Source organism: Nyctereutes procyonoides, unplaced genomic scaffold, assembly GCF_905146905.1.
Source record: "Nyctereutes procyonoides isolate TBG_1078 unplaced genomic scaffold, NYPRO_anot_genome, whole genome shotgun sequence".
In the NCBI taxonomy this organism is placed as follows: Eukaryota; Metazoa; Chordata; class Mammalia; order Carnivora; family Canidae; genus Nyctereutes; species Nyctereutes procyonoides.
In genome coordinates this window covers 18,231,959-18,256,827 of record NW_026575122.1, presented here as the reverse complement: position 1 = coordinate 18,256,827, position 24,869 = coordinate 18,231,959, and the positions used below count along the sequence as shown (strand labels likewise).

General features: G+C 35.6%; 1 protein-coding gene across 1 annotated transcript; it reads left to right on the top strand.

Annotated features, from left to right (window-relative positions):
* Positions 1 to 410: 410 nt before the first annotated feature.
* Positions 411 to 24,500, top strand: TMEM184C (transmembrane protein 184C). Its single transcript, XM_055336615.1, has 10 exons — positions 411 to 637; positions 8,260 to 8,390; positions 8,489 to 8,525; positions 9,246 to 9,451; positions 18,178 to 18,252; positions 19,361 to 19,454; positions 20,885 to 20,997; positions 22,751 to 22,850; positions 23,350 to 23,521; positions 23,747 to 24,500. The coding sequence occupies exons 1-10, from the start codon at positions 419 to 421 to the stop codon at positions 24,010 to 24,012; spliced, it is 1,413 nt and encodes a 470-aa protein (XP_055192590.1). The 5' UTR covers positions 411 to 418; the 3' UTR covers positions 24,013 to 24,500.
* Positions 24,501 to 24,869: the final 369 nt, after the last annotated feature.

The following is a 24,869-nucleotide window of genomic DNA, read 5'->3' as shown; positions in this document are numbered from 1 at the left end:
TGCCAGCCGACTCGGGCCAAGAGACGCCTGCAGGCGCGGGAGGGAGGAAGCTCGACCGCCCAAGAAAAGAGCCAGCGGGCGGGCAGCTGCGGGGCAGAACCAAGCTGTATGCAGGGTCTTTAGAAGTCGGTCCCGGTCGGCGCCGCTGTCCTCGAGGCCATGGTGCAGGCGGAACTCTGGGCGATCCCCAGGTGAGGGCAGCGGCTCCGCCCGGGGATTCCACCGCCCAGGAGCGGGTAGATGAGGGGCGGGGAAGAAAGAATGCTGCCCGCGCTGCTCCCTGGTAGCACCCTGAGCGGCCGCGGTTGCGGCGGCAGCAGCAGCAGCAGCAGCAGCAGCAGCAGAAAGCACAGCGCGGGCCGAGGAGGCGGCTCGAGCTGCTGGTAGAGTCGCCCAAGAACAACTGTTTCTCTGTAGTATGCGAGTTGACAAAACAGCCAAAGAACGGGGATCCCCAGTACAGTCTCCTTCGAGCTCTTTTTCCTTGCTACTTGGAGCTGATTTATGCGGAAACATGCCTTGCACTTGTACGTGGAGGAACTGGAGGCAGTGGATTCGACCTTTAGCGGTGGTCATCTACCTGGTGTCCATAGTGGTTGCGGTTCCTCTGTGCGTGTGGGAATTACAGAAGCTGGAGGTAAGAGGGTCCTTCACCATCGGCCTCTACCCTTTCTTCCACCGTCCTGCCCATCTAAGGTTGCCCATTTTTACCCCAGATGCCCCAGACTTGATATCCTGAAAATCATGTCATGTAAATGAGCCCAGTCTTAGTTCATAAACCTGTCTGGTTTCTTGTTCACGGTTTTTCAAAGCATGCTGCAGGTGGAAGGAGGACTAGGTCGAGAAAATAGAATATATTAAGATTGCTGCTTAGAAGAGCAGTCGTTTGCAAGTACTCATCAATTCCCAGAAAGTAGGTAATTTTATTCCTGGAATCTGACCTGTTCAGATTTGAACTTAAATAAACTACTTTGAAAACCATGTATTGAATTTTATTAGCATTTAACTAGCTTCCTGAACTGGAGTCTAGTTGGTTTAACTCTGTTGTTTGTTTGTACTTAGAAATTAGCTCTTAACCCACAAAGATTTTGCAAAAAGTCACATGTATATTTTTTGATGTCATCTTCTTATTGTGACATCAGTAAAGTACTACAAGCTGGAAGATCCTAAGGTAAATACTCAACTAGAATGGGTACTTTAGAAAACCTGTGTAATGAATTTTAAATTCTAAGTTAATAAAAACCAAAAAGTACTTTTATTTTGCAACACCTATTTTATAAGAGCTGTGGCAAGACTTTGGATCTTTTAGGCTCTTTATTATGGAAATGATTTTTACATAATTAATGCATTTTAATATACATTTGTTTTCTGTATGTTCACTAAATTATATTTTGTTGACTTGCCCATATTGGCATAGCCTATGTAGTTATTTTTAATGTTAATGTAATATTCCACTACATTAAATATTCCCCATTTGTTACATATTTAGGTTATTTTCATAAGTTGTCTACCAGAATTCAAGTATAGACATTTTTTTAAAATTTATTTATTATTCATGAGAGACACAGAGAGAGAGAGAGGCACAGACACAGGCAGAGGGAGAAGCAGGCTCCACGCAGGGAGCCTGACACAGGACTCGATCCCGGGTCTCCAGGATCACACCCTGGGTTGAAGGCGGCTCTAAACCACTGAGCCACCCGGGCTGCCCCAAGTATAGACATCTTAATACAAATAGATATCTTTTACTTGGAAGTATTTTTGGGAGGTGTGGTATAGGAACTCCTTTTAGGCTAATATGTATAATATCAACTTAGTTTAAGGTTTATCTTAGTTAGTTAACTATAGTTTTTAGTGCCGCTTTTAAGGAAAATTTTAATCTGCAGTCTCTGCTGCAAAAACCCTGAACCAAATTCTCTTCATGTCTTGTCTTAGGACTTCTCAGTTCACCAGCCAAAGTGTCTAAATAAAACAAGTCACATTACATGTGGCCTCTTTAAGTTTTGAAATCACTGAGAGTCCCAGATTAAAAGCCAGTATCCCTAACTGTGGCTATTATGGTCCAACATAATCTGACACCACCCCCTACTTCTTACCATCTGATTTTCCTCGATTCTGGGCTTCTACCACAGTGACTTTGCTCAAACATGTAGGGTGCATACATGTTTGAGGGCCTTTGCATTAAATGTTCCCCCTTTATGGTATGTTCTTACCCCAGATGGTATTCTTATTCCTTTATAATCCTTCAGGTCTTTACTCAAATGTCACCCAGCTACCCCGTTTAAAAATTGCAAGCTTTCCTTCATCCCAGTGATAAATTAGGCTTGTGTTCTGTATGGTGAGAAATAAAAACCTGGCACCTTCCTGTATGGAACTTAGAAATATAACTAAAAAAAAAAAAAACAAAACAAAATCAATAAAATAAAATTGTACAAAATGCTATGTAAGAAACTAAAAAAGGATCCAAGAAAGGAACAAGCAAGCATCTTCAAAGAACCACTACCAGCTATGGAAAATTCAGTGGAAGTAAAGGGAAGTTAGAAAGCACATTATGGTAGTTAAGAGATCATTGGTGCCTGACTTACAATGACTTATGGCCCAAATCAGCAGAAATAGAGATGGAAAACTGAATTTTAACTATCTTTGGCAGTGAAGAAACAAGACTTGACGGTGGACTGGGTTGGGGAAGAGAGTCAATAAGAATGAATCAAGGACAACTGTGAGGTTTTTATCTTGAACAACAGGGTAAATGGTGATGCCAATTACTGAGATGGAAAATAGGGATGGGTTTGAGGGAAACTGACTTCTACTTTGAACATTTAGTTTGAGGTATAGGAGAGACCATCAGATGGGCGTGTCAAATATGCAGTTGTACATGCAAGTCTAGAGCTCAGAAAGGTTTGAGCTGCAGATATTAATATGGAAGTTGTCAAAATGGACAGTGTTTCAAGTCCTAAGGATATGAGATTATAAAGGTGAAGAAGAAGAAAAAGGCTGAGGACCTGGCACCAATATTTAGGAATCAGGCAAAGGAACAGGAACTTAAAAAGAAGCATCAGCCAGTGGGGAAATGGAATGCCAAAGAGTGTTATCATGGAAGCCAGAACAGGGCAGTGTTTCAGAACTAAATAGTGAACAATGTCCAGTGCTACTGAGATGTTTGTTGGTTTTCATAAAATAGAGTCATTGGTGGTCCCAGTAATGGTTTCAGTGGAATTGTAAGGGCTAAAAACTAGAGGGAGTTGTTTGAAGAATGAATGTGAGACAAAGAAGTGGTATCAGGATACAAAGATAAGTTTTTTGTTCATTTTTGGTTTTGAGTATTTTGACTCTGAAAGGGACCTGAGAAATGAGTGGCATTATAGAAGGAAGAGTGTGGGATTAAGGAAGGGTTTGTTTTTTCTCGTTATGTTTTGTTTCTGAGGTCACATATAATAACTAGAACATGTCCCCAAGATTTTATTTATTCTTCTTAAAACCCCTAAAGCATAGGATTTTTTCTTATTCTGTAGACGTGAAAACTGAAACAGATATAGTGGTTAACATGCCATTGTGCTAAGTGCTTTATATACAGTATATCCTTATTCTCTTCATCATTATTCACTAAATGAATTTATCTATGTAAAACACAGGGCCTGCCATGTAGTAGGTCCTCAATAAGCCCTAATTATCACTGTCATTTTTTTAAATATCACTATTGCTTTGGAACAGCCATTCTCTTTCTTGTGGAATAGCATTTTAGTTGGGATCAGGTACTCAATTAAACACCTAAGGCAGGGTTACATACATCTCCTTGAGCACTACATGTTTAGAGACAGTTTTGCATGAAAAACATTTGTCTTTTTAAACACTAGAATCCCGGGCACCTGGGTGTCTCAGTGGTTGAGCATTGGCCTTCAGCTCAGGTCGTGATCCCAGGATCGGGTTCGAGTTACCCATCAGGCTCCCCACAGGGAGCTTGCTTCTCCCTCTGCCTTTGTCTCTGCCTCTCTCCCTGTGTCTCTCATAAATAAATAAATAAATAAATAAATAAATAAATAAATAAATAAATAAATAAATAAATAAAATCTTTAAGATAAGAAAAATAAACACTAGAATCCCAGTGCTTACACTATGAGAAGTCATTGGGAACCGAAATTGTAGAAAACAAGAGGTTCAAATAGTCCATCCCAGGGATGCCTATCTGCACCACTTAAACTATTTCTCTTACTTGGCTGAGCGTGTATAATGGAAATCAAGTAAGTTAAATGAACAGATAATGTCACACTATTCTGTAGTCATTTTACCCTGCCTGTACTTATGCCCCAAGTAGCTACTCTTTATGTAAGTGCTCCTCCCTTTCCCTGAGGAGGACTGGACCCAGGGAGCGTTCTCTTATTGCACTTTTCTCTCTGCTCTGAAAGCATTTGGCTTAGGTTCACTTAATTCACTCCTGGATGTTTGTCCTTAATGGTTTTATTTTTCCTCTCAATTTTTCAAGTTACCTTGGGGGGAAAAAAAATCTATGCTACTTGTGTTCTTGTTTTATAAACCAAAACAACCCTCCTTATGACTGATAAGTCTAATAATGTTAATAATATCCTCATATCAGTGTCTCAAGTATGAATAATTTTAGAAATAAGTATGAATTAAAATAAAGGTAATAATTTCTACAGATATCTAACATTATATTAAATACGTGTGTACACAAAAGTTAAATTTTTTATGCATATAGCTTTTTTAGGTAGCTCAAAAATCAAAACAACTATAAAACCAGTGATTCAAATTAATAGCATTAATGTGGACAGATGATGTGTTTCTGAAACTACCACTTGCAATGTAAAAATGGTACTGACTCTGATGCAAGATTTTTTTTAATTTGGCATCACTCTACGAAATGACTCAGTTCTTTAGTCACTTGTTTTATGATCATTTGAAAAGAACTTTCTTTTTTATAGCACACTGAGGATGCTTGGCTTTCATTAGTCACAACCACATCATTTTTCTCTTAAGTCTACCAGCAAGTTGGTACTAGGGCAATTATAAAAACAAATGTGGGCATTAAAATTACTTGATGATACTGTTCTAATTATCACCTTATAACAGGGAAGATCTAGAATATGCTATTATTATTATTTTAGGTCATCATTAAAATGAACAGAGGTCTTCTGTGACTTACAATGGGGTTATATTCTGATAACCCTATTGTAAGTGGAAAATATTGTCCATAAAATATTGTCCATATTTTAACATGCTCATAACATTTACATTAGCTTACAGTTGGACAAAATCATCTAACACAGCCTATTTTATAAGAAAGTGTTGAGTATCTCATGGAATTTATTGGATACTGTACTAAAAGTTGAAAAACAGAATGGCTGTATGGGTACAGAAGGTCCTCAACTATGATGATTTGACTTAATGATTTTTTTGACTTTACAATGGTGTGAAAGCAGTATACATTCAGTAGAGACCATACTTAAAATTCTGAATTTTGATCTTTTCCTGGGTTAGCACTGTGTAATATAATGTTCTTCTCATGATGCTGGGCATGGGCAGCAAGCTGTAGTAGCATTCAGTCAGCCAGGTAATCCTGAGGATAGACAACTAATACATTTAGAGTCATTCTGAAAATAAATAAATAAATAAATAAATAAATAAATAAATAAATAAATAAATAAATAAATAAAGTCATTCTGTACCCATATATCCGTTCTGTTTCAGTATTCATTAAATTAAAGGAGATACGAGATATTCAACACTTTATTATAAAGTAGGCTCTGTGTTAGATGATTTTGCCCAACTGTAGGCAAAACTGTAGGCCAACTGTAGAACACTCTAAGTGTTCTGAGCATGTTTAAGGTAGGGCTAAGCTATGTTATTTGGCAGATTAAGTGCATTAAATGCAGTTTCAACTTAGGGTACTTCACCATGATGGGTTTATGGGTTTATGAGGATATAACCCCATCACAAGTAGAGGAAGTTTTAAGTGTATAGTTTGTTTACCCTAATGATCCCATGGCTGACTGGGAACTACCGCTCCCTGCCCCTGCCCAGCATCAGAAGAATATCATCGTATCACACAGTGAAAAACTTTGCATATCCTTTCATACCACTGTAAGGTCAAGAAATTGAAAGTTGAACCATGTTAAATCTGGGACCACCTTTATTCAATTTTAAATGAAACTGAGCCAAGCAGAAATCCTTGGAAAATAATTGCTCAGACATTCCCTTTAGAATCTTCACATCCATATACTTGGTTATCGTGTACTATTTTGATTAATCTCTAGCATTCAGCAAAACTTTTTGTATAGTTGACCATTGAACAGCATGGGTGTGAACTACTGTAGGTCCACATACACACAGATTTTTGTCTAGAAAACAGTAGTACTGTAAATATTTTCTCTTACAATTTTAAATAACATCTTTTCTCTAGCTTACCTTATTGTAAGAATACAGTATGTAATACATGTAACATACAAAATATGTTTTAAAAAACTATGTCATTGGTAAGGCTTCTGGTCAGCAGTAGGCTATTAGTTTTGGGGGAATCAAAAATTATATATATATATATATATATATATATATATATGGATTTTGGACTGTGCAGATGCGGGGTGCAAAATCCCATATTGTTCAGGGGCTAAATGTATTTGCTTTTCAAGTTTTCCACACTGTTTAATGTGGAAGTTCATTATTATAAAAATACATTTGTTCCCTATACTTTTGTTTTTTATACTCGTGTTGAAAAAAATATATATCTTGTTCAAATAGTAAAACTAGAAGTTGTAGACCTGAGCTCTTTTAATTAACTTTTCAAACCCCAGAGGTATCAAAATTAAATGCCTACCTTTTTTCCTTTAAAAAGTTAGCATTAACTTGTACTCCTGCCTTGAAGAGTAAATTCACAAATTAATATAAAATTCATTCCCTAGGGCCCCACAGATAGAACAAAGGTTCAGAGGTCTCTTTTTGTTTTTGTTTTGCCAGAAAGTGAGTGAAATACTTCAACTTTGCCTTAAGATGAGATAGTTCAGGGATGCCTGGGTGGTTGTTAGTTAAGTGTCTGCCTTCAGCTCAGGTCATGATCCCAGGTCCTGGGATCCAGCCTCAGATCAGCCTCCCTGCTCAGCGTGGAGTCTGCTCCTTCGTCTCCTGCTGCCCCTCCTCCCATTCATGCTGTCTGGCTCTCTCAAGTAAATAAAATCTTTATTTAAAAAAAAAAAAAAAAGATAGTTCAAAGTATATTGTTAGAAATTGAGCTTGTAAAGGGTAAAATGTTGACCAGATACTGACCTAAAAAAAGAAATTAGAGCTTCTTAAAATGTCCTGAGTTGATATTGTTGTATATAAGAGGGGTAGCATGTATTAACACAGTTTGCTTGGACAGTAGTTGTGGCAGTACTTACCAAGTGGGAGGGTTAAAAGACATAACATGTAAAAAACTTAGCAAACTATTAGGCAATACTCATTTACTAACATGTTGGGTAAATGATAAAATTCACAGAAAATGTAGGTAGGATTTTAACTTTCCAAACAAAAGTGAAGGAGTAGACCATAAAAGATTTTTAGGGGCACTTGGGTGGCTCACTCGGTTAACTGTCTGACTCTTGGTTTCAACTCAGGTCATGATCTCAGGTCATGAGATCAAGCTCCATGCTGGGCTCTGCATTGAACATGGAGCCTGCTTGAAATTCTGTCTCTCCCTTTCCCTTTGACCCTCCTCTCTCTCTCTCAAAATAAAAATAAAAAAAGATTTTTAGACTAGACTTGCTGAAAATTTAAAAACTTCTATACATCCCCAAACATAATAATCAAGTACAAAAGAAAACAAGCTGAAGGAGAAATGATATGATGTTAATATTCTTTTTTTTTTTTTTTTAAGATTCTATTTTATTCATGAGAGATACAGAGAGAGAGGCAGAGACACAGGCAGAGGGAGAAGCAGGCTCCATGCAGGAAGCCCGACGTGGAACTCTATCCCAGGTCTCCGGGATCATGCCCTGGACTGAAGGTGGCGCTAAACCGCTGAGCCACCCGGGTTGCCCTAATGTTAATATTCTTAATGTATATAGTGCTGTTACAAAAGGCCTCACAAGGAAAAATGCTCCCTCTCCCTCTGCAAAAGTACAAGTAGGCTGATTTTTGAAAAAAAAATACAGCCACCAGTCATTTGGAAATTGTTGGGCCTTGTTAATAATCAAATAAATATAAATTTAAGATATAAAAATATTTTATTTAGCTCTTTTTTAGATTTATTTTAATATATTCTCTTTTTTTAAGGTTGGAATACACACCAAGGCTTGGTTTATTGCTGGAATCTTTTTGCTGTTGACTATACCTATATCTCTCTGGGTGATATTACAACATTTAGTACATTATACACAACCAGAACTACAGAAACCAATAATAAGGTAAATCTTAATATATTTTAATTCTTCCAGTGTTATGTTCACTTATTTCATAAATATGATTTAAAATGTTTTTAATTTATGCTTTGCTTTCTAAATAGGATTCTTTGGATGGTACCCATATACAGTTTAGATAGTGTAAGTATGTTTCATTTTATCTCATTAACTAAGAACTTCCATGGTGATACAACTATATTTACAGAGTGCTTAAAGTAATGAAAGTTTATTATTTGGCAATAAGGAGTCAGATTAATACGAAAAGTGAAAAGATTCACTTATTTTTAATGTTAATAAAAAAGACAACATATGACAATAGAAAAGACAGATGTTTTAAATTTTAAAAAACCTGTAGCTGTTTTCTTTGCTTAATCTTTTAAAATTTCTGATTACTAGTTCTTAGTTCTTTAAAGAATGTAATATTTAAAATTACATTATCATCCTTTTTATTTATTAAATATTTGGAGGGAATAAAGCCTTCCCCGGTGGATTCTAACATGCACTTATCACAAATGACTGCTTTAATTTGATTAAATATAATGGAAATGTCTTTAATTGCATTTCCTATGATCCTCTCAAGAAAAATTCCAGATTATATTTAAAAACCCAATAACAAAATAATTTAGCTTCTTTCTTCATATTCAGTATTTACCCCTAACACAAATTTTTATCAGTGTGCAAATCATTTATTGATTTTAAAAATTCATTTCACAGATTGTCTGGTAGCTCTCATAAATTTTAGAAAGTTTGATATAAATGTGACATCTCAAGTTTAAAAATTAGCATTGTGATTTCCATGATTTGGAATGGCAATTCATTTTATCTTAGCTGCAACTATTTTTAACATCTGTTTTTTCATAGTGGATAGCTTTGAAATATCCCAGCATTGCAATATATGTGGATACCTGCAGAGAATGTTATGAAGCTTATGTCATTTACAACTTCATGGGATTCCTTACCAATTATCTAACTAACCGGTATCCAAATCTGGTATTAATCCTTGAAGCCAAAGATCAGCAGAAACATTTCCCTCCTTTGTGTTGCTGTCCACCATGGACTATGGGAGAGTAAGTATGTTTGGTTTTAATCTTACGTACTTCAACAGAATTTTTAAGCATTAGTTCTCTGCAAAGTAGTGTATTAAGTACTATGAGCAGGACAAAGTTTAAGAAGAGTTCCTACCCTCAAATAGTTCCTAGTCAAGTTTGAAGAGTAAGAAAACACATTTTTATAATCCACACATACAGATTACTCTCTTAGACATTATTCATCCTAAATAGAAAACTTAAACGTTGCAAGGAAAAAAAATTTTAGAAATCATTTAATCAACATACTTTTACTATTTAGACCCAGGATCTACAGAGATTAACTTACTCAAGATTATATAGCTAGTTAATGACAAAATCAGGTGTAAGGCCCAGGGAGAAGACAGTCTAGGTGGAGAAATAGTATATGATATAAAGTAGGAGAAACAGTGTTTATTCTATATATAATGGGTTGTTGGCCTTATTATACATCCATAGAGGACAGTAAAGGAAAATAAAGCCTGAAAAGTTCAGTTGAAGCTAAGATTGCATTTTTTTTTTTAAATTTTTAATAGAGAGCAGAGCATGTGTGAACATGAACAGGAGGGAGGGGTAGAGGGAGAAGGAGAAGCAGGGAGAGCAGGGAGCCTGATGCAGGGCTCTATCCCAGGACCCTGGGATCATGACCTGAGCCAAAGACAGACACTAAGCTGATTGAACCATCCGTAAGATTGCATTTTTTTATATGAATGAACCACTGGATATTTTTCAGCAAGGAAACATTTGAAGATACCTTTTTAGAAAGATTAATTTTGTAATACTATACAGAAAGCATTAGAGCAAGATTCCAGGATGGGGAGATAAATTAGGTTATTATACTAGTCCATGTGTGAAAGAAGCTGAAAAGGAGGGATGAAATTGGGACAGAAAGGAAAGAGACTGCAACTGAAGAACTGGTAGGACTTAATCACTGATAACGGGAAATAAGATGAAAGTTGCAAGTCAAGGTAACTGGAATGGTTTAATCAGTGTAGATCTATAACCTAGGGATACCTATATTGCCTGCCATGCAATATGGAAGCATTTGTAGAACATTGGGACTAATTATGTCTCTAGTTTACACACTTGGCAATGACAAGGAACTACATAGCTATTTTAAATAAGCTCTTAATGTGTTTATAACACACTTGATAGGTATTGAGCACCTAGTGTGTGCCAGTATATGGATATATCCTAGTGCGTGTAACAGAACTCCAGAAACCTACATTTTGGTTTGGAGATTTAGAATTAAATGAACACACAAATATAGAGTTACTTGGATCAGGAAATGCTATGAGGGAAAAGGAACAGGAAACTATGAAAGAGGTTAGTAAGGAAAACTATTTTAAGTTGGAGGTGGTGGAGAGATACTGTGCTCAGCAATGAGTAAATACAACATGGATAGAGATTTGTAGCTAATGAGCAGATTGTGGTGGTCACAGAATGAAAAATTACTCAGAAGAGACATCGAGTGTAGGGAGATTCTCTCTAAACTGGCATAATAGAATTCTTGCTAAGGGCAGGCCAGGCACCTTCACATCAAGAGTGGGGGATGAGGAGCTTATCAAATATCAGGGGTAGGAGGATGACTTCGCAGTATTCCTTTCTCAGTCTGACTTAGGCCAAGGACAAGGCCTAAGAATGATGCCTAGTTGAAAAGACAGCTCAGAGGAGTCCTGTTTAAAGTTTGGTCAGGGGGAGAGAGTTGTCAAATGAGAAGCCATTATAGAATGTTGACTAGAGGACCAGTGCCCAATTTCATTTTCAGAAATTACTGTGCTTTTTGTAGACTGAATTGCAAATGGGCAAGGATAGAAGAGATTGCAGTGGTCCAGTAAATATGATGATGATGGCTTGGCATTGATCAGGATTCTTCTAAAATTACAGAACCTAAAATGAGCCTCTAGTTATATCTTCAGAATGGCTCATCACAATTAGCTAGTGGTCCACTAAAACCCCAAACCTTTTTCAAACAATACCACTGGTAAAATCCTCCTATTCTATGCTTGTGCAATTTTTTTGTTCCTAACTACACAATTACATTTATTCTTGTTAAATCTCTTTGTGTTGGTTTTATTTTTTCCTGCGACTTGAATTCTGACAGCTGCTGCCTAAATAATGTCAACAGTGCATCCATAGCTATAGAGATATTGTTACCGAAGTCATGCAGTTTGGAACTGTGACTTTAGTAATAATAAAATGTCTCCTGTGTATTAATACATTGTAGATTACTAGTCTCTCTCTAGTAGGTAACTGGTGTTTACAAATCTGATAATTAATCTGGCTTCTGCTGTTTAGGATAATCCAGTACAGTGCTTTGGTTATAAGATGTAAATACCATGGCAAGTTTGTAGCTGTTAATTGATAAAAACTGGTTTTTATCCTTTGATTGCAGTAACATAAACAGTTTTCTTTTAATGAACCTTAAATTTTTTTTTTTTTGAACCTTAAATTTTTGTATGTTGACGAGAGGAAGGGACACTCTTTACCTACTGATTTAGTACACCGGTGAAACAATGGTTTCCATGAAATGGTACTCATCTGTTTTACATATTCCTTCCCTTCCTCTTGTTTCTAAATTTCAGGTTACCACCTACCAAGTTGAATTTGACAGTTTGAAAAAAATTGCTCTAGGGTTTATACCTTTATGTAGTAGCATGTAGTAGCGTCTTTAGGTTTTGTTCAGCTTTTTTAGTGGTAAATTGTTTTCTGAAGTGGCAATACCATATTTCTCTCCTACCAACAGTATAAAACACTTCTAATTGCAGGGGATCCCTGGGTAGCTCAGCGGTTTAGCGCCTGCCTTTGGCCCAAGGCGCAATCCTGGAGTCCCAGGATCAAGTGCCGCATCGGGCTCCCAGCATGGAGCCTGCTTCTCCCTCTGCCTGTGTCTCTGCCTCTCTCTCTCTCTCTCTCGAATAAATAAATAAAATCTTAAAAAAAAAAAAAAAACACTTCTAATTGAACCACATCCTCACTTACATTTGGAATTACCCAGACTTCTTTATATTTGCCTGTCAAGAGGGTGTAAAGTGGTGTCTCACTGTGGTCTTAATTTGGATTTCCCTGATTAATAGTGAGGTTGAGTAACTGTATATGTTTATTAACTATTTGTGTTTACTTTACCTAGAAATGCTTGTTTCTGTTTATTTTTTAATGGGTTGTCTGTCCTAGCTTTATCAGGAATCTTTATATATTTAGGTACTAATTCTTTATTTAGTGTGTATTGAAAGTATCTTTTTCAGGTTTTGGCATGCTTTGCCAGCTTTATTTAATATTTCCATTATTTTGAAAATGGAAGTTTTGAGTTTTAATTTTAAATATAGTTGAATTTATCTTATTTTAGTCAGTACTTACTGTGTCTTGTTCAAAAATTATTCCAGTTAGAGGATTATAGAAACATTGTCTTGTGCTTTTCTTCTGAACATTTCAAAAATTTTCCCATTAAGACTTATAAACACTTGATGTTTTGTGTATTTATTGTGTGAGGTAGGAAAGCAGTTTCATTTTATTCCATTAATTGTCCTCACTGATATTGCTATCTCTGTCATATCTCAAGTTTCAACACATATGGTCTCTTTGTGGCTTTTTGTTTTGGGTTTTTGTTTTGTTTTATTGGTTAACTTTTCTATTCCTGGACCAATTCCATACATTAACCACTACAAGTTATTAATAAGCCTTAAAATGAGGGGCATGTACCCTGACCTTATTCTCTTGGCTATTTTTGGGTCTTGGCTCTTACATACAAACTTCAGAAACAGTTTGTCAGGTTGCTTGAAAAACCTATTGGTGTTTTTTCACTGTAATTGAATTCAATCTTTAGTTTATTGACATCTTTATGATTTTTTGAGTCTTACCCATGAATGTGATCTGGCTTTCTACTTATTTAGCTCTTCATTTACCTTTCAGTAAAGTACATTTTTCTTATACTTTGTACATCTTTTTGACTTTGTAAATGTGTTGTTTTATTGCTATTATAAATGGCATCTATCTTAAAAATCATTTTAATTGCTTCCAGTATGTAGAAAGGCCATTGGTTTTGGCATATTGATCTCATATCCAAAAATCCTGTTACATTTTCTTAGTCTGTAGATCTTTTGTTGGTGAAGATAGTCCTCTTTAAGTAAAGGACTACTTTTCTCTCCAGTCGATACATTTCTCTTTCTTCTCACTGTGCTGGTTAGTATCTCTAGATATTCTTCCATTATTCTTGATTTTAAAGGGAATTCTTATAAAATTAATTGAATTTTGTATCTAAAGATGTTTTGTAGGCATCCTTTGTCAGGTTAAATGAGCTCTCTCTAATCCTAGCTTGTTTGATTTTTAAGAATCATGAATAAATGATTAAATTTCATCAAATGCTTTTTCTGTATCTCTTGAGATGGTTGAGTTTTGCCTTTAACCTGTTAATTAGTGAATTAAATTAATAGCTTTTCTAATGTTAAAGCCCTCTTGCATTTTGAGGATAAATTCAAAATGATTAAGATATATTATCTGCTTTTCTACATCACAGGTTTGGTTTGCTAATATTTTGTTTAGAATTTTTACATCTATGTTCTTGAGTTAGACTATAATTTTCCTTTTTTATATCATTCTTGTCTGATTTTCATATCCAGGTTATACTGCCTGAATAGGCATTATTGCTTTTTATAATATGTATCACAGGAAGAGATTGTAGCTTGAAAGATTAGACCTAGACTTTGTGGGAGGACAGGTATAGAACTAGTTAGGTTTCCTGTTGTTTCCAAAATATTTTTTATTTTATTTTTTTTAAAACATCTTTTTATTTTTTTATTTATTTTTTTAATTTTTATTTATTTATGATAGTCACACACAGAGAGAGAGAGAGGCAGAGACACAGGCAGAGGGAGAAGCAGGCTCCATGCACCAGGAGCCCGATGTGGGATTCGATCCCGTGTCTCTAGGATCGCCCCCTGGGCCAAAGGCAGGCGCCAAACCGCTGCGCCACCCAGGGATCCCCATAATCTTTTTTTAAATATAATTTTTAGGTATTAGAATAAAGTTTTAAAATGTATAGGCAGGGGCACCTGGATGGCTCAAGTCAGTTAAGCATCCTACTCTTGATTTCAGCTCAGGTCATGATCTCAGGGTCATGAGATGGATGGATCCATGAGATGGATCCCGAGTTGGGTTCCACTCTCAGGAGGGAATTCTCTCTCCCTCTCCCTCTGGCCAACCCCCTTTTTCTCTTCCCCCACACATTCTCTCTCTCAAATAAATGTTTATGGGCATGCATTTCTATTTTCTCAGCTCTTTTTTTTTTAAAAAGATTTTATTTATTCATGAGAGAGAGAGAGGCAGAGACACAGGCAGAGGGAGAAGCAGGCTCCATGCAGGGAACCCAACATCTCGATCCTGGGTCTCCAGGATCAGGCCCTGGGCCTAACGAAGGCGACGCTAAACCACTGAGCCACTCGGGCTGCCCTTCTCAGCTCTTTTGAATCTGTTATGAATACTTTTCCATTTCTAGTGCTATTAGCATCTTTATTTTTCCCTTTAACAATCTTGCCAAAAGTTTGCCTATTCTTACTAGACTTTTCAAGGACTGTTTGTGCTTTGTTGATTCTGTCTGTAATATATTGGTCTTTCTCTATCATTGATTTCTGCTGTTTTTACTTCCTTTCTCTCATTTCTTTTGGTTTACTATCTTTTCCTAACATGTTAGAGTCTTAGCTCATTAATTTACACAACCTTTTTTTTTCTGAAGATTTTATTTTTAAGTAATCTTTACACCCAACATGGAGCTCAAACCCCAAGATCACTTGAGTCACATGCTCTTCTCCAAGTGAGCTGCCTTCTTTTTACATCTACTGGGGTAGATTTTCATTTTATTTTCATTGCAGTCAGAGAATATACTCCCTCTGAGACAGTCTTTGAAATTGGTTAAGATTTGTTTCATGCCCTTTTTTAGCTGATGGGTTTTTTTTTTTTAATTTTTTTTTTGTTTATGATAGTCACAGAGAGATAAAGAGAGAGAGGCAGAGACACAGGCAGAGGGAGAAGCAGGTTCCATGCACCGGGAGCCTGACGTGGGATTCGATCCAGGGTCTCCAGGATCGCGCCCTGGGCCAAAGGCAAGCGCCAAACCGCTGCGCCACCCAGGGATCCCAGCTGATCAGTTTTTATAAAGGTTTCCTGTGCACTACAAGACATTGTATATTCTGTATCAGTGAGTGTCTGTGCTCATTTAATGTCCATGTGGCTATTTATGTTATTCAACTTTTCTGTATTTCTATTGATTTTGGCTAGTTGTACTGTCAGTTACTGAGAGAGAGTCTGCCACTATTTGTCACTTTCTTCCTGTACTTTTGTCAGTTTTTGTTTTATATATTTTGATGCTGCTTCTATTCCAAATAATCTTGTCTTAGGCGCCTGAGAGGCTCAGTCAGTTAAGTGTCCAACTCTTGATTTCAGCTGGGGTTATGATCTTAGGGTCATGAGATTAAGCCCTGAGTCAGGCTCTGCACTGGGCATGGAGTCTGCTTAAGATTCTCTCCCTCTTCCTCTGCCCCTCCTCTTGCCTTCCCCCATTTGTACACATGTTCTCTAATAAAAAAGTTTTTTTTTTTCTTAAAGTTATTTTGTCTGGTATTAACAGGGATCCCATCTTTCCTTTGTTTAGTATTTTCCTAGCATATCTTTCTCCACCTTTGACCTTCATCCTTTCCATTTCCTTATGTTTTAGATGTATCACTTTTTTTACTTTTAATGTTCTTTGCTTTCTAATCCAACAATCCATCCCTTAAATTAGGCAATTTATACTTAGTGATTATTTATATATTCATTTAAAATTTCACCATCTGTTTTCTTTTTGTCTCACTGTCTTCTATGCTTTTATCATTGATTCCATTTTTTAAGTAAGCCTTTTAGAATAATTTTAAATTTACAGAAAAGAAGTCTTTTGTAGATTTAACTGCAAGTACTAACAGTTTACTTGCTCTGCACTCCTTGCATCTCTGAAATGATCCTGTGAGATCATTTCCTTTCTAAAGTATGGCCCTTAAAAGTTCCCTTTAGTGTGAATATATCAGTGGCAAATTTTCTCAGATATACTTATCCAAAGTTATCTTTATTTTGCTCTCATTCTTGAAAGATAGTTAACTGGATATAATTCTATGTTGACAGGAATTTTCTCCAAGTATTTGGAAGATTTTATTCTACCTAATTCTGGCTCTATTACTGTTAAGCCTCTCCTGTCAGTCTAATTGTTATTCCATAATAGATGATCTAACTGCATTGAAGACCCTATCTTTGATGTTTTGCCTATTCACCATGAAGTATTTAGGTTGTTTTGTTTCAGTTTTAGTCCTGCTTAATCTACAGGGTGCCTCAATCTGTAGATTCATACCTTTCATCAGTTCTGAAAACTCTGTAGGCATAACCTCTTCTGATTTTGCCTTTCTTCCACTCTGTCTTCTATAACTGTGAACATATGTTTGACTGTCTGATTCTATTCAGTTCTTTGCAACTCTCTTTTCACATTTGTCTTATCGTCCAGTTCATTAATTCTCCATAGCTTTCAAGGTTATCTATGGACTATTTAATCCATTTGTAAAGAGTATGGGGCAGGAAGCACAGCAGGTATGGCCAAGGCATTCTCTCAAGAGGTCTTGCAACAATCCCAAGTGCACCCTTTAGGTCTTCATAGGGAGCACACTTAGCTATAAGTGGGAGTGAACCACCTCACCACAGAGAAAGCTCTCACCACATAAAACCCCAACAGTTTCTTTATTCAGTCCTATTAACATAACACTTCAAGACTTTTATGCCAGATTCTCAATCTTCTCAGTCTAGATGTAATTTTTTTAATTTATGTATTCATTTGAGAGAGAGCATATGCTTTCAAACAGGAGAAGGAGAAAAGGATGAGGGAGCAAGAGAATCTTAAGCAGGATCCCCACTGAGCACAGAGCCCAAGTTGGGGCTCTATCCCAGGGACCCAGAGATCATGACCTGAGCCAAAATCAAGAGTCAGCTGCTTAACCGACTAAGCCACTGATATGCCCTAGATGTATTTTTTAAATTAGGGGGCTCAAAATACGTAACATTGATAATCAGTTCTCCTGATAGTAGTGCTAAATAAAGCACCTGCCATCAGAGCAACTTGGTCTTTTAAGGAGGCTTCGACGTGGCTGTCAGGTAGAGAGCCTTTCTTGTTTGGGGACTTTTTGTTTTGTTTTTGTTACTCCTTATGAATTTTCCCCTATCTTGAATAAGCCCAGCAATGAAATAAAAATTGTTTATCTTTGTCCTTTCATAATAACTAATCAGTGATACTCTCTGGAATGGTATTTACATTCTAAACTTAAACTGAACCTTAAATGTAAATCACACTTTCTGAATATGCTTTCAACATAGACATGCACACAGTTCATTTGTTACTGGGTCTTTCTTCCAGAAACACAAGGACACACTTATTCTTTCTGTGCTGCAGTATTCAGGAATTTGAGACTGAACACAGAAAGGGAGATCTTTCAGAAGATGTAACTGTCAAGTAATTAAAGAAACAGCATTTAAACAGTGTTTGCTACCATCCACATTCTTCCTCAACTGCCATTTAGAATGACTAAATTAAAAGAATAAAATATAAACATGCCATCATTTGTCAAAGTGACTTTAATTTGGGGGGGCATTGGAGAAAATCTAAAATCTGATCCTATTTAAATAAGTAATTGAAATGCTAAGTTGTTTTTTTTTTCCTTTGGCAGAGTATTGCTGTTTAGGTGCAAACTGGGTGTACTGCAGTATACAGTGGTCAGACCATTCACCACCATTGTTGCTTTGTAAGTACAAAGACTTTATATTATCACTTTTTAAAAATACTCATGTTCTTCAGTGAGAACTGAATAGACAAAGAGTATTAATTCACTTTATGATATATATCTAGTCTGTTATAAAAAACATAGTATATAGAAACCCTACTACATTAAAATAAATAAGGTGACCATTTATAAGCAAACAGCACCACAGAATTCTTCTAAATATTCTCTACAGCTTTCTGGAAAACATTTTAAAAATTATGTTTTCAAATAATAATGTAAACATAGCTTTACAAAAATATCTATTACATGAAGTTAAAGTGTGCTACCTTAATTTCATTATGTGGTTTTATTTTCTATATGGTTAATTTAGAATATGAGTACTATATTCTAAGGATGAGATCCTATTTTTCTTTTGTAAGAATTCAGTCAAGGTTTAGGAGATGAAGTAAAATGGCTTACCATTAAGCTATCTGATAAAACTATGCCCTAAAAATTTAAGAATATCAGATAAAGTGAGTAGATTGCATGTTTTATCTGCTAATAATATTGTGCGTGTTCAGAGGAAGAATAGGAAGAAAGGTGAAAGAAGCATTTAGTTCTTTATTCTACCTTTAAGCTAGCAGTTCTTTAGCAGCATTTACCCCTGAGTTAAAATTAATTTATTTATGAAGGCATGCTTTATTTGTCTGCAGTTTAGCAACTGGGCAATCATATAAGTTAATTTTAGATCTGGGTGTTCATAATAAAATTTACCTCCCAAGACAGTTTGGGGGAAAAATTATAGTTGTATTTATAGACTTGCACTAAATGCCTATAGCAATCAAACTTTGAAAATTAGCATAATTTTTTTAAACATAACTTTTTAATCTGGTAACTACCCTTTCTAGTTAAATGTGTATGTGTCTTATTTTGGATTTAAGATGGAGGAATAAGCATATGGTAGAATTACTAGAAAAATGTTTTAATTTTAAACCACCTCTGTGACCAAAAATCAAGTGATTATCTATAGAGTCTTTTAAATAAACTGACTTCTAAATTTAAGTACTGATGGCAATGCAATGTTTTAAATATTGTTTTAAAATATATTTTGATTTAGTTAATCATAAATCTCATTTTTACCATTTTTTAGAATTTGTGAACTACTTGGTATATATGATGAAGGGAACTTCAGCTTTTCAAATGCTTGGACTTACTTAGTTATAATAAACAACATGTCACAACTGGTAAGTAAATGTTAATTTTAATTGTATCAAATTAGTACCTATGACTAAATTTTCTCAGAAGTTTCTTTGGGAATAAAGTTTGGGTTTAAGTTATTTTTTAATTTTGAAATTTGATTTCTAGGAAAGAACTTAAACTTTTCCATTTTTTAAAAAGATTTTTACCTATTTATTTGAGAGAGGGTGAGCACAAGCAGGTAGAGTGGCAGGCAGAGGGAGAGGGAGAAGCACACTCACTGAGCAGAAAGCCCAACTCAGGGCTTGATCCCAGGACCCCAGGATCATGACCTGAGCCGAAGGCAGACTCTTAACTGACTGAGCCACCCAGGCACCCCTTAAATTTTAGCATGTCTTTAGATAAAATAGATAAATACATAAAATATCTTTGTTAATTATTTGGTGACTTTTACCCTGACCTGTTGATCATGTTTGTTCATTTGGTCCTAGTAGTCATTGCATAGTTGTGTAGGTTGTGTAGATGTCGTAAATAAAAGCACAGTCCTCTCCCAAAGAAAACATAACCTAGGCATACTCAGTAAGAGAAAATGTCTTTTAAAAAAAAGTCTTATTGGTATATGGTAGTCCCAGTTTTGAGTAAAAATGGGAGAATAAAATGCTCATGTATTTGGAATAAAGGAAAATTGCAAATGCCAAGTTAAAAGAAATGATGTTCTAAAAATTGAAATGCTCTAAAAAAAAAACTGATCCTTTCAGCTTAGGAATATGCACTGTATTTAAAATCTTCAGTTTTAATACTATCAACAAGGTAAGGTGCAGTAGCGTGTGTGGTATTAGATGTTTATAATAAAAATTATATGCCTTTGTATTCAAAGCTTTTCTATATGTTCATATTCTTTGGAACCAGTAAATTCCATTTCTGAAATGTATCAAGAAATGGTTGTATTTTTTATTTTAATATCTTTGTGTATACAGGCTGTTATTTGTAATACCAAAGGCTAGAAACCATACAAAGCCCAGTGATAAGGACTGGTTAAATGTACCAAAATTTTAGGCAGTTAATTTAAAATAATCCTTATGGGGCCACCTGGGTGGCACAGCTGGTTAAGCATCTGACTTTTGGTTTTGGCTCAGGGATCATGAGATCCTCAGTGGGATGTCTGCTTAAGATTCTCCCTTTCCCTCTGCCCCTCCCCTTGTGCACATGTGTGCTCTCTCAAATAAATAAAATCTTAAAAAAAAATCCTCATGAAACAGGAAAAAGTAACGCACTTTAAGTGGGGGAAAAGTCAAGCAACAAAATTTATATTTATAGTTGATAACTGTTAAAAAGCACCTTATGTGCTTGGGAATGGACCTAGAAAAATTTGTCTGAAACATTACTCTATGCCAAGTCTCTGCTTTATAACTGTATTATTTATTACTGTATTTACTTATTCTTATTAAAGAAGTTTAACTATTAATCTTGTTTCTAGTTTGCCATGTATTGTCTACTCCTATTTTATAAAGTACTGAAGGAAGAACTGAGTCCAATCCAACCTGTTGGCAAATTTCTTTGTGTAAAACTGGTGGTTTTTGTTTCTTTTTGGTAAGTGTTGCTTTCTCTTAAATATAAATTTTCTCATTTTCTACAGAACAATAAAAACAGTAGATTAGGAAGGATTTTCAAAGAAGTCTTAATATAGAAGATGGATTAAAATGTCTCGACTTAAAGTTCATCTTCTTAGCCCTTTTTGATTTTTCATAATGAAATAATCAGATGGTCACCATAACATATGTAAGAAGAAAATAATTTGAGACAACCTAACTGTCTCAACATTAGAGGAATCATTAAAATATGTGATGGTCCTTTCATATAAGAGGATAGTTTGTAGTTTGGAAGATAAATATAATGTAGAATATTTAATGTGATGTAATGTTCATTTACTTGGTACAATATATTTTTTAAAGCAGAAAGCAAAACTTTACATGGTCCCAATTTAGTAAAAGGGTGGGTGATAGATAGGGCACTAGAAAAAAAATATCACGGGACTCATGGGTGGCTCAGCGGTTTAGCGCTGCCTTCGGCCCGGGGCCTGATCCTGGAGACCCAGGATCGGGTCCCGCATGGGGCTCCCTGCATGGAGCCTGCTTCTCCCTCTGCCTCTGTTTCTGCCTCTCTCTCTCTCTCTGTCTCTTATGAATAAAAATCTTTAAAATATATATGTATATATATACCAAATTTAACAGTATACAAATACAAAAAGGGGAAAAAGAATAATCCTTGAATTCTTACCACCCAAAAAGAATGATTAACATTGTGGTGTAGATAATGCAACGTATAAAATGCCACAGAAAGAGTTTCATACCATAAAAACTTGGTGGAACTCAATAGTGCAATTCATTATGTTGTGGATATAGTTCTTTGTCAGTAAAGTGAGGATATAGTTTCCTTGTCATTTAAGGGTTTATTTTGTTTTTACTAAGTATTCTGTTCGGTGGATCTAACTTTTTAACTACTCTATTGACATTTAGGTCATTCCTAATTTTTTCATCATTCCAAGCAATACAGAAATTAAATTCTTGTAAACAGAACTATTAACATTTGTCTCATTATTAGCTAGTTCAATTTAACCTAGGATCGTATCTGTAGATGTGGTTGAAATGTTCAGTATGACTCCATCTTGCAAATTCATTGCCTTCTGAGTTTGTCTCTAGTTCCAGCACTTCAAACAAGACTGGTTTCAAAATATGTTTAAAAATAATCTGAATAGGGAAACCAGGTGACTCAGCGATTGAGCATCTGCCTTGGGCTCAGGGCATGATCCCCAGATCTGGGGATCAAGTCCCACAACAGGCTCCCCATGAGGAGCCTGCTTCTCCCTCTGCCTGTGTCTCTGCCTCTTTCTGTCTCTCTCATGAATAAATAAAATCTTTTTAAAAAATCTGAATAGTTACATGTATAAATAACATTTAAGTGTCCTTTATTTTAAATACTTATCTCTCAAGGTTGTAGGCATTGTCTATGTATAGGAAGAATTTAAAATTTAATTACTTGTATATATACTTCCAAAACAAAGACAAATAAACCAATTATTGAAATTCCATGTGCTTCTAAGTATGCATAATCACAATTCCTATGATGAAACTGTATAAGAATAAATTTGTAAAGCATATATATATTTAATATAAATATATGATATCTTCAGGAACATGCTATGAAGACAGGGTGGTGGTGGTGGTGGTGGTGGTTTTCCACAAGTTGTGCTGGGGTTTTAACTTTTTTAAATGGCATACTGTTAAAACAACTGCTCATTTTATGCTTGATATAGATATGGCGTTTACCTTTTCCTAACATATAGGCAAGCAGTAGTTATTGCTTTGTTGGTAAAAGTTGGCGTTATTTCTGAAAAGCATACATGGGAATGGCAAACTGTAGAAGCTGTGGCTACAGGACTCCAGGTTAGTGCTATCCATGAATTTAATAAAACTTTACTGTTTTGCCCATTTTTACATATTGTCTCCTAAACCTGACAACATGAGGCTGTGGGGGTATTACCTTTACTTTACAGATGAAGCAATGGAGGAACCCTAGAGAGACTAGCATCATCACTAATTTGTGGTAGAGCCAGGAATAGAACCTAGATTTTGTTTTTCCTAGTCAATTTCTCTGCATTTTTCCTTAGTCCTTGGGCAGTGGATTGAGGATGCATTGTACTTTGCTAAAACATACTTGGTTGAGGGTAGCATAAGATAGATTTAAATTTTTGCCATTTTGTCCTTTTAAGAAGTCAAAAATAGCTTGGAAAAATGAAAAAATGAGTGTAATCTTCTGGGGGGAAAACAGCTGATTTCAGTATTTCAGTTGATATGGAAATACTTTTTGAAAAGAGAAAGCGCTTTCCTTTATCTACAAAACTAGATTTAAGCTAAAAGATGGCTGCTATTTTTTTTTTCGTAGGACTTTATCATCTGTATTGAGATGTTCCTTGCTGCTATTGCTCATCACTACACTTTCTCATATAAACCATATGTCCAAGAAGCAGAAGAGGGTTCATGCTTTGATTCCTTTCTTGCCATGTGGGATGTTTCAGATATTAGGGATGATATTTCTGAACAAGTAAGGCATGTTGGTAAGTACCAGCCATTCCATTCATCCAAATAGATTATTGTACTTTTCTTACTAGAGCAATTTAGTAGCTATTTGAGAGATGAAAAAGCTTTGTTTAAAGCAGTACCAGTAAGGCTCTTCAAATCAGGAGACAGGAGGGGAACTTATTTTAGCATGGTAAGTTTATAGTGGTAAAAATAACTTAACTTTTGGCTAACCTGGAAACCTTTCTATTACTTTTGAAAAGGAAGGACAGTCATGGGACATCCTAGGAAAAAGTTTTTTCCTGAAGATCAAGATCAAAATGAACATACAAGCTTGTTATCCTCGTCATCACAAGATGCAGTTTCTGTTGCCTCTTCTGTACCACCTTCACCCATGGGTCACTACCAAGGGTTTGGACACACTGTGACTCCCCAGACTACACCTACTACAGCTAATATAGCTGATGAAATATGTAATGACACTACAGAAGAGAAAAAAGAACTTATAGACAAATCCGTGGCCTCCTGAACAGTGTGCAAAAGCAAACTGCTCCTCCTACCATGTTATTTCATTACCTGGTATCACATTGCTCAGGATTTTGTCCTTGGGACAAACCATAAATGATGGAAAATTTCAACACTAAGAAGGTGAAAGCCAGGTACAACTACTGGATTTATATAACTGAGTTTTGTAAATCACAAATAATCAGTCTAAATATCCTAGACTTAGACTTGATTTCTTAACATTAGAGTATCACATACTCAAATGGTAGAAAATGACTCTACTAAATGTTCCTAACATTACATTGCTTTATCAAGAGGATGGACATTAAAAAAAAAAAAAAAATCAATGCTTCCTACCACTGATGCATGAATATAATGCTCTGGATTTAGCAGAAAGTGTAATTTGGAAATATGAATTAGTGGAACTTAATCATGTGCCATATATGCCTACCTAACAATTATTTCTCTATTTCTCAACTGGATGTCTTTCAATAAATAAGAATTTATCATTTATTTTCTGCAATTTTTTGTTTCTCATTCTTTAAACATAAACTCAATGTTTTTTATAAAAATTCTTGATTAAAAACAGCAAAAAAGAAGTCCAAAAAGATTAAAGTTAAAAATTACATACCTACCATGAAAGATACCTATCTTATATTCCTTTTAGGAGAATTAGCTAGGACCTAATATTAATCTGAAAACAACTACTCTCTAAAGGTCCTATTTGCAATACTGCTAATAGATTAAGAGATTATCCATGACTTTCAGATGAAAAGAATAAACTGGATAGAAGACTGGGAGAATAAGAAACTTGTGATGAGGGGCGCCTGGGTAGCTCAGTGGTTTGTCTGCATTTGGTTCAGGTCATGTTCCGGGGATCCT